The 16165-nt window shown below is 46.4% G+C and overlaps 1 protein-coding gene across 1 annotated transcript; it reads right to left on the bottom strand.

The window, feature by feature from the left end:
* Window positions 1-1859: 1859 nt before the first annotated feature.
* On the bottom strand, window positions 1860-12915 carry TNFRSF4 (TNF receptor superfamily member 4). Its single transcript, XM_081016265.1, has 7 exons — window positions 12649-12915; window positions 9780-9902; window positions 7956-8057; window positions 6835-6901; window positions 5949-6094; window positions 4336-4479; window positions 1860-1990 (listed from the first exon to the last, which is right to left on the bottom strand). The coding sequence occupies exons 1-7, from the start codon at window positions 12842-12844 to the stop codon at window positions 1917-1919; spliced, it is 852 nt and encodes a 283-aa protein (XP_080872391.1). The 5' UTR covers window positions 12845-12915; the 3' UTR covers window positions 1860-1916.
* Between the last annotated feature and the right edge of the window lie 3250 nt (window positions 12916-16165).

Below are 16165 nucleotides of genomic sequence, written 5' to 3'. Positions count from 1 at the left end.
ACGTCTTCAGGCGCAAGGAGAGCCCGGGCGATTTCAAACGTCTCCTCTCCGCAGACGCTGAAGAATATCGCCCTCTTCTTGGCGTCTTCTTCGTCGGTGACCCCTTTGGCTTCTAGGAGGAAGGTGAAACGGGAGGCGTACGCTTCCCAGTCTCCAGATGCTGGGTTGAATGGCGAGAAGCTGCTGTTGGCTGCCATTCTGAGTTCCTTGTGCCCCGGAGCTGAAGCCTGGATACACGGTGCGAGGCAGCGGTGCGGCAGTTGGCGGTGCTGCGGTGCTGTGTGTGGCAGTCAGCTCAGCGGGATCCCACCTTCGTCGCCAGTGAAATATACTCAGAGTCGCAAAGTGATTTCATGCTCTTTATTCAGCTCATAGTGGTGAGGAGGAATGAATAAATGTCCCCTCACAGTATCTGCTTTATATACATTATTTACACAATGGGCTGCACATGATTGGCTAATTCTGGAATTCTACTGTAAGCCAATCAGGTTGTGGATTCACTTCTATCTGGAGCAGGATTGGGTGGTTCCTGCCAACCAATCATACTGCTGCATTGTTCTAGGACCAATCAGACTGCTGCATTCTGAATCCTATTGTTCTAGGACCAATCAGACTGCTGCCTTTTGGATCCTATTGTTCTAGGACCAATCAGACTGCTACAGTTTGGATCCTATTCAACTCAGTACATAACAGGTAACTTACAAATGCCGACTGAAATGGCAGTAAGAAACTTAAAAGTTGGATATAACTCCCCCTGAGCTCACACTGGAAGCAGACAGGAAAACATGGGTCTGTGTGCCTGCACAGCCATAGCCAATGCTAGTCCTACTCAGAGTAGACCCATTGAAGTTAATGGTGATGGCAAAGAACATAAGAAGAACCTTCTGGAACAGGATCCTGTTCTCACAGTGGAGGAAGAACATAGCCATTTTGGCTGGTAGCCATCAAAGGCCTGCTCCTCATTGGATTTCCTCTCTTTTAAAGCCACCACTGGCTCTTGTGGGAGAGAGTTCCACAGTCTATTACGCTGTGTACTTCTTTTTGGCTGTCTTGAATCTATTCCTGAGTTCTAGACTAACCTGGCTCCCAATGGTTTCAATTGGTCGACCCCAAGTGTAAGCTACTGATGGTTTTTGAACTATTATTACTAAAGGGATCAACGCTTAGTCCAACCTGATACAGGTAACTAAACATCCCTATTTCTAATGCCGCCAAGCTCACCTTTCCAATGTGGAAGGAATCCCTTGGGGCTGATGGAAGGGGTTGTCCTCCAGACATGAATTTGTTTTAAAATAGGGAGATTACTAGATCTACCAATGGGCAAGTTGGTAGAACGTTAACAATGCACTGTTATCACATTAATGTAACTTAAGGCATTAGTGCCGACACAGATCTATAGGGTTGGGGTAAGGAATCATGTTGCTGGGACTCTAACTCCCATCAGCCCCAGCAAGCATGGCCAATGGTCAGGGACAATGGGAGTTGTAGTCCAGCAATATCAGGCATTCTCAAATATTGCTTTAAGGCAGTGTTTCTCAGTTTTATTTTTTTAATAGCCACTTGTAGCTAAAGTAAAATATCCCACCACACTCCTTTCAAACCTGGCTCCCCTAATTCGTTCTTTTGAATTTCCAAATGGATGGAAATTTTGTGACTTTTGATTTTTCTTATTTACGTATATTTACTTTGTTGTTGTTGTTGAAACAAACACACCCAAGATCTTCATATGCCCAACTAGTTGAGAAACATGGCTTTAAAGTATGAATAAAACGAAAAAGGGGTGTTAAGGAGGTGGGGAGGGGGAGGAAGAATGACCAGGGGTCAAATCCAGGGAGAAAGGGAGGGGAATCTTGAAGTCCATGACTTCTGGCTCAGAGGTTAAAGTTGCGAATTTTTCTTCTTCATCCTGGGGAAGGTTAGTTTTGCACAAAGGTTGATTTGCTGTCGACTTGCTCCTCCTGGATGGGAATTCGGTAACTGCTTCTTCCGTCTGAAAGATGAGGAGGAGGGAATTGCAAAGGTGAAGGTGGAGAAGACAGGTAAGCATAAGCTTCAACATCTGGGTGATCCAAATTGGGATGCTTCGGTTTTTTTGGTCCTGAGCTCCCGCAGGAACCAGTTGACCAGTGTCAGAGCGTGAGACCAAAAACCAAACCTCTTTTGTTCTGGTGCACTGGCGCAAGCCAGCTCACTTATGTCAGAGCGCCAAACCCCCAAAAACGGGACATTCCAGGATCCAATCAGAAGCCAATAATGACTTCTGTAATTCTGGGATGTCCAGCTTAAATCAGGGTATGGATAAGGTGTGAGGAAAAACCTGTGCGCAGAAAGCATATCCTGTTTCTAAAACTGGAGAAGGTCATCTTAGAACATGGACTTTCTGATCCAGTTCAGAGCCAAAGAACAGGTGGTCGTCTATTGTTGGGTTCTGGTTTCCAAAAGCTCCAACCAGGCAACAGGAGTTATAGTCCCGCAGTTTCTGAAGGAAACCAGATTTGGGAAGCTTCACTGAAGCCACATTCACTTTAAGCGCCGCACTACCACTTTAAACTGTCATGGCTGCCCCCCAAGAATTATGGGAGTTGTAATTTGGTTAAAGATGCTGGTTGTTGTTAGGAGACCCGCTACTCCCCTCAAAGCATAGCTGTCAAGTGTCCCTTATTTGAAGGGACAGTCCCTTATTCCAGCGCCATGTCCCGCTGCTGTCCCTTATTGATGGATGTCCCTTAAATGTCCCTTAAATGATGTCCCTTAAATTTCAAAGGAAGCAGCTCCTCTCCCTCCCTCCCTGCCGGCCAGGGAGGAGGGAGGCTCCAACTGTGTTGCTTGGCTGTATTGCTCACCCAGTAAGAAGTCTAAGAATGACTGGGGGGTGGAGCTTGCATGCCTTGTGTGTGGCTAGTTAATGCAAGCTGAGGGGTTTTTTGAATGCTGGACGCCATTTTGTTGCACGTGCTGCTGCAAACTTTGCAGTGCAAAGCCAGGCCGGGGAGCCATCTTAAGTTGAGGCTGCATAGGCCTTGTGGTGCATGTGATTCAGATTCTATTCAGTTGAACCTCTGGTTACAAAGTTGGTTGGACAGTGTTCTCGAAGCTACCAGCATGAGTTTGACCAGACTGCAGGAGGACAGGAAGACAGGAGTGCCTGGAACAGGTGAGGCTGCAGGTCCCTTATTTTGGCCGCTGGTCCCTTATTTTCAAGGCTGCTGGTCCCTTATTTTCAAATCTGTAAGTTGACAGCTATGCCTCAAAGAGCTGAAATTCCCAGAGTTCCCTGGGAGGATAGGGGTTGATGGTTAAACTACTCCTGGAATTGCAGCTCTCCGTAGGAGTTTTGAAGGCTAGCTGTGTTTCGGTTTGCATATTGTTTCAGAAAGTGCATAGCCAGTGTGGTTTAATAGTTAAGAGAGTCAGGCTAGGACCAGGGGTCAAATCCCCCACTCAGCCACAAAGCTCATTGGGTGTGACTTTGGGCCAGTCACTGCCTCTCAGAACTACCCTACTTCACAGGGTTGTTGTGGGGGGGTGGGTGGTTAAACGGAAGCAGAAGAGAGAACTATGCATTTCCACCTTGAGCTCCTTGGAGACAAAGGTGGGATATAAATGTGAAATAAAAAAATTTAAGGCTATATATATAATAAATGTTCATAACTGCATATATAAACCACATGTCTGAAACCCCACAGAAAAAGTCCTGAAACCATTTTGTCCCTCCCAAATTGACCTCTGCAAGGTCAAAGGAAAATGGAAAAGCCTCCCCATTGTCTTTTCGTTCACAAATCCTGTCTTAAGGGTATGTCTGTGTATGAATAGGGTGAGCCTGTGACCTGGCTCAGGAACTAAGTATTTGTCATTACAAAAGACTGGCCAGGCTCCCCAGGGTATCCAATCAAGTGACCATTAACAGGTAACCTGCCAGACAGGAGATAAACAACGCACTCAGATTTCTGTTGTAGACTGCCCTTTCTGTGATGTAGGTATGATGTATCTGGGGGGTGGTCTTGAGCGCCAGGGAAGGCAATTTAAAATGTCTATATAAGGGCAGGCACATCTTATTTCGGGGTCATCCTCCTTTCCTGCGTGTGAGGGGAGCACCCTGCTGCAACAGTTCAATAAAGATCAGGCGTACTAACTGCTTTGCTTCTCAATATTCTCTGGTTGGCCTCTGTTATTTTCTCCGACCGATGGAGAACCTACAAAGGACTCTATAAGGGCTCTTGTGTTCCACATAAGGGAATAAGGGCAGATTTTTTTTTATTACAAATGCAATACATAAACAAATAAATAAATACTGCTGTTTTATTTTTGTGTCATTCATTCTCGCTCTGGACATACCTTCCTGAAGCATTCTTGACAGCGCCTCAGTCCTTGCCTTGACCTCCACCTTTTTCCTCTTGGATTTCCCCCTAATTAGAAAATAGGCCACCCCTCCCACTGCAAGAAGCAGCACTGCAGTGGTGGAGATGATCAGTACCAACACTAAAAGACAGAGGAGAGAGGTCAAACATTAAAGCTGTCTGGGGGGAGATTTTAAGGGCTCATTGCATCAGCTATTAAGCTAGGAGTTAACTCTCCAAATGCCACCTCAGAGTGGCTCAGAGATGTTCAGAATTTTCCAATAAAAAAGAAAAAAGGTGTGGATGATTGGAAAGGGGGAAATAGATTACAAATTCAGTTTGGAATCATGACTTAAGTCCTGTTGCGGGGGGTTGGCCTAGATGTCCCTTTGTGCCCCTTCCAGCTCTTACCATTCTATGGTTTCAATGGGCGCAAGGTGCCCCTAAGTACAACCTTATGCTTATCGACTCAGCAGCAAGCCCCATTTAGTTCAATGGGGATTACTTGCTGGTAATCATGGATAGGATTGCTGGTAATCATGGATAAAGGGACCCCTGACCATTAGGTCCAGTCGTGGGGTTGCGGCGCTCATCTCGCTTTATTGGCGAGGGAGCCGGCATACAGCTTCCGGGTTACGTGGCCAGCATGACTAAGCCGCTTCTGGCAAACCAGAGCAGCGCAAGGAAACGCTGTTTACCTTCCCGCCAGAGCGGGACCTATTTATCTACTTGCACTTCGACGTGCTTTCAAACTGCTAGGTTGGCAGGAGCAGGGACCGAGCAACGGGAGCTCACCCCATGGCGGGGATTCGAACTGCTGATCTTCTCATTGGCAAGCCCTAGGCTCTGTGGTTTAACCAACAGTGCCACCCATGGGCCGTTTAATCATGGATACGGAGACACATTAATATGAGTGACCCTAAGTTAGATCCAATAACTTCAGTGGGTCTGATAACATCAGGGCAGGTGCTCAATGCCGCTCATGGCTAACTAAGATTCATTAATTTCAATGGGTCTACTCTGAGTAGGGTAGCATTGGCTATAGCCCATAGTCTGGGCCCTACATGTTTTGGAATTGCTGCATCTATTAAGTCATTTTGGGGTAAGATTTAAAAAATGTATATTTTGCAGAATATGTGTAGATTATCTGCTTTAAGACGGGATTGAGAAAGAATGAAGTACAGGCCAGAGTGAGCCCGTGGAAAACTAGAAACGGGGGTGCCAACATTTTTTGGTTCGGGGGTACATTTGGACTTTTGAGCAGCTCCTCTGGTCAATTCTCCCTTCGCCCAAGAGACAGAAAGAGAGAAAGTGAGCACACACACGTCCTTTGGAAAAGTGAGTTGGGTGATTGGTGAAGCCAGCAGGGTTAACCTGAAGCCTTGAAAAGCACATAGAGCTGAAAAAGGAAGTGGGGAGGAGTGTCGCATTTCCAACGTCCTCCTTCAGCTCTGCATCATTTTCAAGGGGGTGGGGCTCAGAGTCTTTGTGAGCACCAGGAAAAGACCTTAAGGGCACCATTGCACTTACAGGCACCATGTTGGTGACCCCCCAATTGAAAGCAACGGAACAAGAGAAATTAGCAGAGGAATTGACATTTCTCCCCCTTACTCCGGCTCTCGGGTCCTAACGCTCCGGATACTCCTGGATCCATCACTTTCACACGAGTGGACGAAACAGCGCGAGTAAATGTGGAGTCCGTAGTCGACACACCATGCCCCGGTTCTGAACTAGGCTGACGTGTGACAGTCGTCACTCTTGGATCCACAGAGGAAAGTTGCGAGCAGAAAAGAAGAAGAACATTTCAATATTTTTAGGATAATTCAGGCCCCATCTGTATTGGCATTTGCACAGGTGTTCCCTTGATCTCATGACGCCAAGTCTCCAGTTTAATTTTATATATTTTGTTTTAATGGGATTGTTCAATTACGTTTTTAAATGCATATATTTTAATGCCTTCATTGGATTCTCTTGGTACCCGACCTAAGGCGCTAAGCCTTACTACTTTTAATACCTGAGGATGTGTATGTTTAAGACTACAGCAGTTACAATTACAACAAGTAAAACATGACATTAGTATGAAAACACAATATTAGAACAGTTTTAAACAACTTAAAACTTTTGAAGTCATTATAAAAATGACTACAAAATTATTATTATTATTGATATATGTTTTAATTATGGAGGTTTATGAGCTTTTATACATGTGAAGTCTATTTTGCCATTAACAAGTATATGTTTTGTTTTATAAAATAAAATGGTTATGACCTTGGGCCAGTCACTGTCTCTCAGCCTAACCTACCTCACCAGGTTGTTGTGAGGGTGAAATGGGGAGAGGAGAATTCCTTATAAGAAAATGTACATAAATGTAATAAATAAATGTAAATCTGAGTATCTATCTATCTATCTATATATCTGTCATCTATCTATCCCAGTTCTGCTGACCCTACCAACATCAGCTGCCCTTAAACATGATCTTTTGCTGGACAATACTTACTCTGGCCAAGATTGACATTTCACATCCCCTCTTTTGAGAAACTGCCCACTGGGACAAGGTTTACAGACTGAAATGATAAGAAACAAAACAGTTTTTAAAAAGCAAACTAATGGCTTGTCCACACTTAATTTTGCCCTGCACTTTGCAGACACAGGGCCACACTTTAAAGCTCCAGAGCTTTCACTGCAAAAACCTGCTCTTTAAAACTGAATCACAACAAACAAGCAATTCAGGTTTTCCGTGGATTAACGTTTCTTCCCATTCAGCTGTAAGGTGCAGGTTTTTGTGGGAAAAACTGCACAAACAAACAAACAAACAAACAAGTGCTTGGCTCATGCCTGCAAAGTACAGAGGAAAGGTAAGTGTGGATAGCCCTGTTAATTATAATAGTTTAATAACTGACACTGAAATTAGAATGCCTAAATGTGTATTGGTGAAAAGGTTTAACGTGGGGACTATCCCCCATTATGAAAGCCCAGAAGAGCAATCTGAGCTCTTGCTGAGTTGATTATTAACTAACTAATTGATGTTCTTTGGTAGCTAACGTGTGAGTGTTGTAACCTTAGATCATGCAATGAAGGTATTGGGTTGCAAATCTCCATTTTGTGAGGAGTTGCCTTTGTGTCTTTTGTCTCAAGGCTCTGTGAAATAAGAACATGTGAAAGACCCTCTCTGGCTGAGAGAGAGAAAACAGCTCCAGGCTAGAAATGGATGCTGTGGGAAGAGACAGACCTCTGCTTCTAGGTCAGTTGAAATTATTTCATATTTTGTAAGATGCTGAGCATGTGCTGGACAGCACAAGACATTTTTTATGTACATTTGATATTTTAATTCTGTTACAAAGAAAGTTCTGCCAGTAAAACTTTGAATATATCTTTATGGGTCTGGAGAATGATTTCTCCCGAAAGGAGTCAGTTCTTATGCATCCAGTCGCTTCAAACTGTGCGATATTAATATCTGCAATAAATCCCTAAGAAATAAGGCAATACTGGAGCAGGTTGGATTCGTGCTGGGCATGTCACTTCCTACTTTGGCTAGGAACAGTCAAGAAGTGGCTTCCACTAGCAATATATTTAGACAGGCCACCACCGGCCTTGGACTTCAGAAAACTCAGTACTCACTCTTTTCGCCAAAATTTCCACTGGCTGGAAAATGGCCTGGGAGGCATGTGCAGACTGTGTTGGAGGTTGTTTTGCATGACTCCTTCTCCCGGAGTCCCTTGTCTATAGAAGAAAAAAGAAAAAAATGAAGATGGAACGAGATGTGCTAGCTGAAAAGAAGGAGGCTCCCCGCTCCTGTAGGCGATAAACCACTGGCCTGATCTGGTGGAAAGCAGATTTGGGGGGAAAGATGCCATAGATCAGTGGCAGCAGAAAAGAGGTCCCAGGGATCAGGATTTGCCTGAGAGCCTATGCTCAGAGCATACAGAGCGTAAGGCACTTGCAGAGAAGGTCCCATTAGGAGTCTGGAGGGCTGATTCTGAATCTCCATTCCGGTCCTGGAAGATGTAGTGGGAATTATAGTATATGCTGGGATAGATAGACTACATGTGATGAGAGGTGCACACGAGTGTGCGAGAGGATATTTTTAGAGTCTTAAGGACATGTCAAGAATGTTTGTGCAGGAAGGACTATGCCTTGAGATGGTCTGACAGAAAGTAGGCACCATTTCTTCCTGCTGAATCAGGCGTCCAGCCCTGATAATGCAGGCATGCTTTGCCTCTGAGAACCTAACCTAATTTCTATGCACATGTAAAGCTAAGGCCTGTGAATGCCTCTATAAAAGCCTGTGTAATTTACAGGCCTTTTGTGTGGGGGGGTAGGGGTTCCCCGGTGTCTAGGGATGCGGGTGGCGCTGTGGGTTAAACCACAGAGCCTAGGACTTGCCGATCAGAAGGTCAGTGGTTCGAATCCTCGCAACGGGGTGAGCTCCCGTTGCTTGGTCCCTGCTCCTGCCAACCTAGCAGTTCGAAAGCATGTCAAAGTGCAAGTAGATAAATAGGTACCGCTCCAGCGGGAAGGTAAACGGCTTTTCCGTGCACTGCTCTGGTTCGCCAAAAGCGGCTTAGTCATGCTGGCCACATGACCCGGAAGCTGTACGTCGGCTCCCTCGGCCAGTAAAGCAAGATGAGCGCCGCAACCCCAGAGTCGGTCATGACTAGACCTAATGGTCAGGGGTCCCCTTTACCCCTTTACCTCCCCAGTGTCTGCTGTTATTATGTCCAAGTAAAGCTGCCTCAAACATCATAATGGTGTGTTTGTTGAAGATATCCACCACTCTTTGAAAGAAAACCCACCAGTCTAAATAATAATATGCTGTATTCCACCCCAGTCTCTGAGCAGCGCAATATCCCAGTGTTCGTGTTTCCCTTTGGAATGAGGCACAGCGGAGACTGTGGTGTCTTTATGATCTATGGTTTATTTACAAGCTGAGCCTGCAGTGGAGGGGTTCACAGCATTAACACCCCAAAAGGGTCTTGTTTCTTCCAAAGCCGCAGTCTTGGATTCAAACAGAAATCAAACATTGCTCTCAGACATTGCTCTGACTCTCTCAAGTTTGCTGCTTTATTTCTAAGTCATGCCACTGCCCCTTTCAACTCCAAACTCTGCCCTTGAGGGAGGGATTTGCCGTCTCACACCAAGCCTCACCAGGAGGCTAGCCTGGCTATTCCAAGAATTAGACACCTTGATTAAATTCTAATGCTTGCTGGGATTAGAGGGGTCTAGCACCTATCTTAGCACCCCTAACTCATACATTTATTATTATTATTATTATTATTATTATTATGAAGTTCAGTCTGGCTTGGTGTCTGCCTTACTCTCTCTTCTGGGGCGACAGATCTGTCAGTTTCATTTCCTCCCATTCCCAGTCATGCTCATTTCCCCACATATTCTGAGGCACATTTGTGTGTGTGTGTGTGTGTGTGTGTGTGAACAGGACCTCACCTTTGGAGCAGGTCGTGCAACGCTTGCACCTCGATTCGGTGTAGCCCTCATTGTAATAGCCATGGTCACATGGCTCACAGGTTGAGTCGGTAGACACTGTGCAACGTTTTGCCAACTCTTTTCCTAAACAGAAGAAAAAGGGGTGCTGAGAAAAAGAGGCGAAGGGCAGGGACACACACTGGTGAAACAATCCCCAAACATTTCAAATGTAGCTGGATGTTTAGGATTCTTGTATTGTCACCCAAACAGTCCGGAACAACGTGGAATCACAAAACGTGGGCCTGAAAAATATACTGTACACCTCAAAAGCCAGGGTGAAGAGGTGTGTCTTCAGCATTCAGTGGAAGCTGTGTGGTGAAGACACCAGGTGCACCTCCACGAGGAGGGAGTTTCACAACTGAGGGGCCACCACAGAGAAGGCCCTCTCCTGGGCTGCTACCCTCACTGAACCTCTAAGGATGGAGGAACTACCAAGAGGGTCCCCCTCAGACCAACTCAGAGGGTCTGCAGGGAAGGAAATGGTCTTTCAGTTATTCGGGGCCTGGGCCACGGAAGGCTTTAAACACCAATGTGAGCACCTTGAATTGGGCCCAGAAATGAAATGGCAGCCACTAAAGCCGTTTTAAAACAAGGTTATCTATACAGAAAGCTAACCAGAAATCTGGCTGCTGAATTTGGGACCAATCAAAGTTTCTCAGTCTTCTTCCACTGCAGCCCCACAAAGAGTGCATTGCAATAAATAAATGAGTACCAAAATCCCGTTCCATTATAGGGTCTTCCCTCCTGTTCCCTATAATCCAGATTATCACTATTTTTGGATTTAAGCACATGCCGGCAAATCAAGGTTGCATCGTTGGCGCTCTTATGCACGAAACCTCCTTTCTGCAACCCGCCCCCCCCCCCACTCCAATAAAAGCTTCAGAGGTTTTGCCATGAAGAAACTGATGGGGAAACACATGAAAGGCATGGGATAAATATCTGCTTGACGTAACATCATCATCATCATCATCATCATTTTTATTCGACCATCAGTCAGAAAAAAGTACATTTTGTCAATACACAGTTAAAAACATCCAGGAAGATTTTAAAACTTAGCCAACACTAAAATGGGCTAAACAGATAGCCCCATATCAATACAGTCAATTATAGTCTTGCGACGCTTAAAAGCTAAGAAGAGAAATTTGGCCACCAAGGAAGGTATAGCTCTAGTGGTGTTATTCCGCAAGTGTAAAACCTGGTTTTCTCCGGGTAGGAAGCTGAATTGACATAAGAGTGGGTCTATAAAATTTTGTCTAAGCTCTGCATAGGAAGGGCAAGTCAAGAGAATGTGTTCGGTGGACTCAACCACACCCATGGCACAATGACAGGTTCTCTGGGCGTATGGTACTCCCCTGTACCTTCCCCACAATATCGCAGAGTCAAGGACATTTAATCTAGCCGCTGTAAGAAGTCTACGGTATTCCACATAGTGGATTTCTGCAAGGTAGGGGGCTGGTATGGTCCGATAAATCTGGTCCCCTAGGAACATCCCTGGTTTTACCTGGGCTATGTCCTCTTGTCTGGCAATGTCACTCAGTCTCCGGGAGATCACAGCTCTAGTTGATTGTACGTCATGGACTCAAAGTAAAGGAGAGACAATCCGCAGGATTGAACCTCATTAATGACCTCCCTTTCCCACGATGATTGGAAATCGTCCCTCAATATCAAGGGGGCAATAGACGTAACATCTAACCACCCCACAAACAACTCGGAAGGAATTGCTCAGTAAATACCTGGCATTGTCTAATCCAGTGCTTCCCCAGCTCTCACTGCTACTTCCCACCCATGGAAAAATGGCTACAGGTCTTGCTGGACAACTCCCTCTTTCCCTTCTCCTTCTGCACCAATTGCAGTGCACTGCGCTAGATGCTGTATCATTTCTCATTATATTTTTGCTGCATCAAATACATCTCTTAGATGTTGAATCTGATTGTACAGTGGTACCTCAGGTTAAGTGCTTAATTCGTTCCGGAGCTCTGTACTTAACCTGAAACTGTTCTTAACCTGAAGCACCACTTTAGCTAATGGGGCCTCCTTCTGCCGCCACGCCGCCAGAGCCTGATTTCTGTTCTCATCCTGAAGCAAAGTTCTTAACCTGAAGCACTATTTCTGGGTTAGCGGAGTCTGTAACCTGAAGCGTATGTAACCTGAAGCATATGTAACCTGAGGTACCACTGTATTGCAGCTTGAATTCCAATAGACTTCAGACCGTAATTCAAGAAGAGAAATGAAAGAAGCAATAACAACAAGTTTAAAAAATCAATGGGGATCTTTTACGCGACGGGTGTGTCACCTCCTCCTTCAACCGCAAATCCACAGATGCGGTGCGAATCCCCTGAGTGAGGCATGGGTGGCCAGAAGACCAAAGTTTGGGAACCTCTGGTCTAATCTCCCCGCAAACAAATCAGGATGGGTGCTCAATAAACAAGTCTGAAAGCAACCTTCCTCTCTCTCTCTCTCTCTCTCTCTCACACACACACACACACACACACACACTTTGCCATTTAACCTCAACTGGAGAATCTGTGGTCCACCAGGTGTTGCCTTGAACCAAGCTGGCTGGGGGATAATGGAACATTGCAGCCCAACAACTGGGGAGCCACAGATTACCTGCCCCTGTTGTGTTTCGGAGTCCTTTTTGCTAACTAACATTCTAGTCCGTATGGCTCCTCCAAATGCCAGACATCCCTGGATGATGTTGGATCGCGCAACCCATCTTCCCAATCTGTTGGGCCAAACTGGTTGGGGGTTGATGCGAGAGAGTTGGGGTCCAACAGCGTCCACCTGACTTTGGCAACCACCTGACACCCTACCTTCAGCCTTAAGTTACCTGCTGGACATTTCCTGCAGCACTTTGAGTTCCAAAGCGGGTATTCATTCTGGGCACACTTTAAGCCCCCCATGGTTTGCATGGGCAAAATGAAGATCAAGAGCAGAGCAAGTCCCAGGCTGTAGTTCATGGCCAGCTTCAGCATGGCTGTGCCAGTTGCTGTCTTCATCGAAGCAGAGCAGGAAGAGAAAAGCATGCAGACTCCGGAGGCTGACTGGCAAATTTCAGCCTTGAACCAGAGGGAAGTTCCCAGCAAAAGACCTTTGTTGCTGGGTTTTTCTTTCTAAATGGAGACCAAAATCCATTTCCTCTTTCTGAGTCAGCTCACACTCATTCCGTTTATTTGAGTAAATTGTAGTGATCAGCATTTCTTCTCTCTCACCAGCTTAAATTACTGTAGTTTGTTTTCAACCAGCGGTGCCTGGTGTGCGTTGCGACAGGTCGGGAGCCCAACAGTAGGGGGAGCCAGAGCCAAGGACATGCAAAAAGGATCTAGTGGTCTTAAGGTAAAGGGACCTCTGACCATTAGGTCCAGTTGTGACCGACTCTGGGGTTGCGGCGCTCAGCTTGCTTTACTGGCCGAGGGAGCCGGCATACAGCTTCCAGGTCATGTGGCCAGCATGACTAAGCCGCTTATGGTGAACCAGAGCAGCGCACGGAAACGCCGTTTACCTTCCCGCCGGAGTGGTACCTATTTATCTACTTGCACTTTGACATGCTTTCGAACTGCTAGGTTGGCAGGAGCAGGGACCAAGCAACGGGAGCTCACCCCGTCGCAGGGATTCGAACCACCGACCTTCTGATTGGCAAGCCCTAGGCTCTGTGGTTTAACCCACAGCGCCACCCGCGTCCCATCTAGTGGTCTTAGTAGACCACAAACTTAGCATGAGTCGCCAATGTAATGCAGCGGGGGGCGGCGGGGAAGCTAGCCCAGTTCTCGGCTGCATCAACAGATGTATGGTGTCCAGACAAAAGGAAATAATAGTATCGCTATGTTCTGCCTTGGTCAGACTCCCACTTGGAGTACTGTGTTCAGTTCTGGGCGCCACAATTTAAGAAGGATATTGACAAGCTAGAAAGTGTGCAGAGGAGGGCAACCAAGATGATCAAGGGTCTGTGAACCAAGCCTTATGAGGAACAGTCGAGGGAGCTGGGCATGCTTAGCCTGGAAAAGGAGAGATATGACCGCCATCTTCAACTATCTGAATATGAAGCAAGGTTGTTTTCTGCTGCTCAAACCAATGGATTCAAATTATAAGAAATGGGATTCCAACTAAACATTAAGAGTAACTACCTGGGAAGATGGTGAACACTCCTTCATTGGAGGTCTCTAAATAAGGCCCACATTGTCCATCTGTCCGGGGTTATTTCACTGCGATTCCTGCATTGCAGAAAGCGGATTAGAAGACCTTGTGATCCTATGATTTTATAACAGATTTGTCTATTGCATACCTCTGAATGTCAACTGCTTTGCAGTACCAGCAGAAAGGGGTTATCTGTCCTACAGGCGCTGAGTGTGGTCTTTGTAGGACCACTGGGCCGGGCCCCCTTGGAAGCAGGGCACTAAGCTAGGTGGACTTTTAGTAAGATCTTCTGGCGCCCTTGACCGAACTTGGATAGAAGTCCCTGCTTTTCTTGGAAGCCTCATTCTGCAGAGAGCAAAGCTTGCAGGCCTCGTCGGAGAAAAGGGACAGGAAGAGAAATTATGCTGATACCAGCACTTCTAGAAAGGTAAAGTCCCAATGATTCTGCGGCAGGCAGAGGAAACTCATTCTAGTTTCATCCTCCTCCTCCTCCTCCCTGCTGAGTTGTACAAATGCCACAAGGTGGGTGCTGTCTGCAAATAGGTTGGTGTGGCAGTGCCCCATTTGCCCTCATGGACCAGCTGCCACTGTTACTCAGAGCAGACCCACTGGGATTAATGGGCCCAAGCTAGTCATGCCCATTCATCTCAATGGGTCTACTCTGAGTACAACAAATGTTGAAGGCAGCCCAGATGCTCAAAGGCCAGCATGGGGAACCTTGGCCTCATTGCCCTTCCCTTCCAATCCATATGCTTCAGTTTCAACAGGTCTCCAGGATTTCAGGCCTACCAGGGATTGAACCTGGGACCTTCTGCACTCAAAGCAGGTGCTCTGCCAGCGTGCAACAGCTCTTCCCCTGCAACTAAAAGAAGCCACCTGGTCTTCATGGTTTTGAATGAAGGGCTCCTTTAAATAGGAAAACAAGAGGCTCCTTACCCCAATTCAGACCATTGGTCTATCTAGCTCAGTACTGTCGACACAGACTGGCAGCAGCTCTCCGGGATTTCAGGCAGGTCCCTCCAAACCCTACCTGGTAGTGCTGGGGACTGAGCCTGGGACCCTCTGAAGATGCTGTCCCACTGAGCTACAACCATTCATGGGACGTCGATAAGGAGCGCTACCCAAAGGAAGGACTGCCCAGTGTGTGTTCCCGAGAGGGGACAGCGCCATCATTTTGAATGCTCCCTCTGGGCATTTAAGACTCAACCTTACCTCCCTGACCCCTTTCCTCTGCATTTTCATTTTTTGAAAGCTCACCAGGGTTCACCAACGTAGTGCTTGCTGGGTCACCTTGCCTTCTGCTGGAGATAAGCTTGAAAGAAGTATCCTATGGCCGACAGGTTGCAATGTGTACTTGGTTGTGGTGCGTGTGAAAAAGACGTTCACAAGTTTCTCCAGTTTGCAGGTGAACCCACGAGCCCTGAGACACTTGGGCAACTGGTTTAAAACCAGTACCATACAGAGCAAGGCTGCTGTATGCAGACGGCCAGGAGACAATTGCAAAGCAATGAGTCATAGCAATAACACAAGATGCTGCCTGCTAGATCAGACCCTCTTGCCCAGGATAATCTACCGCTCTGACTGGCAGCAGCTCACTGAGGTCTCAGCAGAAAACGGCCACTTCCATCTCTTCCCACCTGAACAGTAGCGAGTGCAGAGACTCTGGATGCACTCATCACTCAAGTGTGCTTTTCTTCCCCATATGCCCAAAGAAGCACCCCCTAAAGCATTTATACAAGCTGTTAAAATTGGGAATGAAAATCTGCGGCCCTCCAGAGGTTGCTGGACTCCCAATTCATGTCAACACCAACCATTAGTCATGCTGGCCATGGCTGATGCGATTTGGATGTGTAAACAGCAGCCCCTGTTTTAATTAGTCTTAACAGAAGCCAGAACAGCTACTCATGCAGAGACACAGCAGGGAGACTCCTTTCTGAATGGCTCTTCCCCCTTCCCAGGAGCCTTTAGTCCCAAGATGGAAAGCCTGTACCCCTCCAAATTATTATAATTTTTATGATGTGCCCTTCCGCAGCAGGTTCCAGAATGGGTTACGTTACAGTAATTTAAAATTGAAAATTAAAAACTGGTGGAACATATTAGGCTCCATGAAGCATTTCAATCCCAGCTGGTTCTAATAAGAGCTGTGACTTTTTAAGAACTGGTGCCTGGGCTTGCATTTTTTCCTTCTCCCTCCCAATCCTTTTGTCCTTATT

The sequence above is a fragment of the Podarcis pityusensis genome (genome assembly GCF_964106645.2).
Source record: "Podarcis pityusensis genome assembly, chromosome: 8".
Classification (NCBI taxonomy): domain Eukaryota; kingdom Metazoa; phylum Chordata; class Lepidosauria; order Squamata; family Lacertidae; genus Podarcis; species Podarcis pityusensis.
Note: the sequence above shows the minus strand (reverse complement) of the source record. Positions and strands in the feature narration are given on the sequence as shown.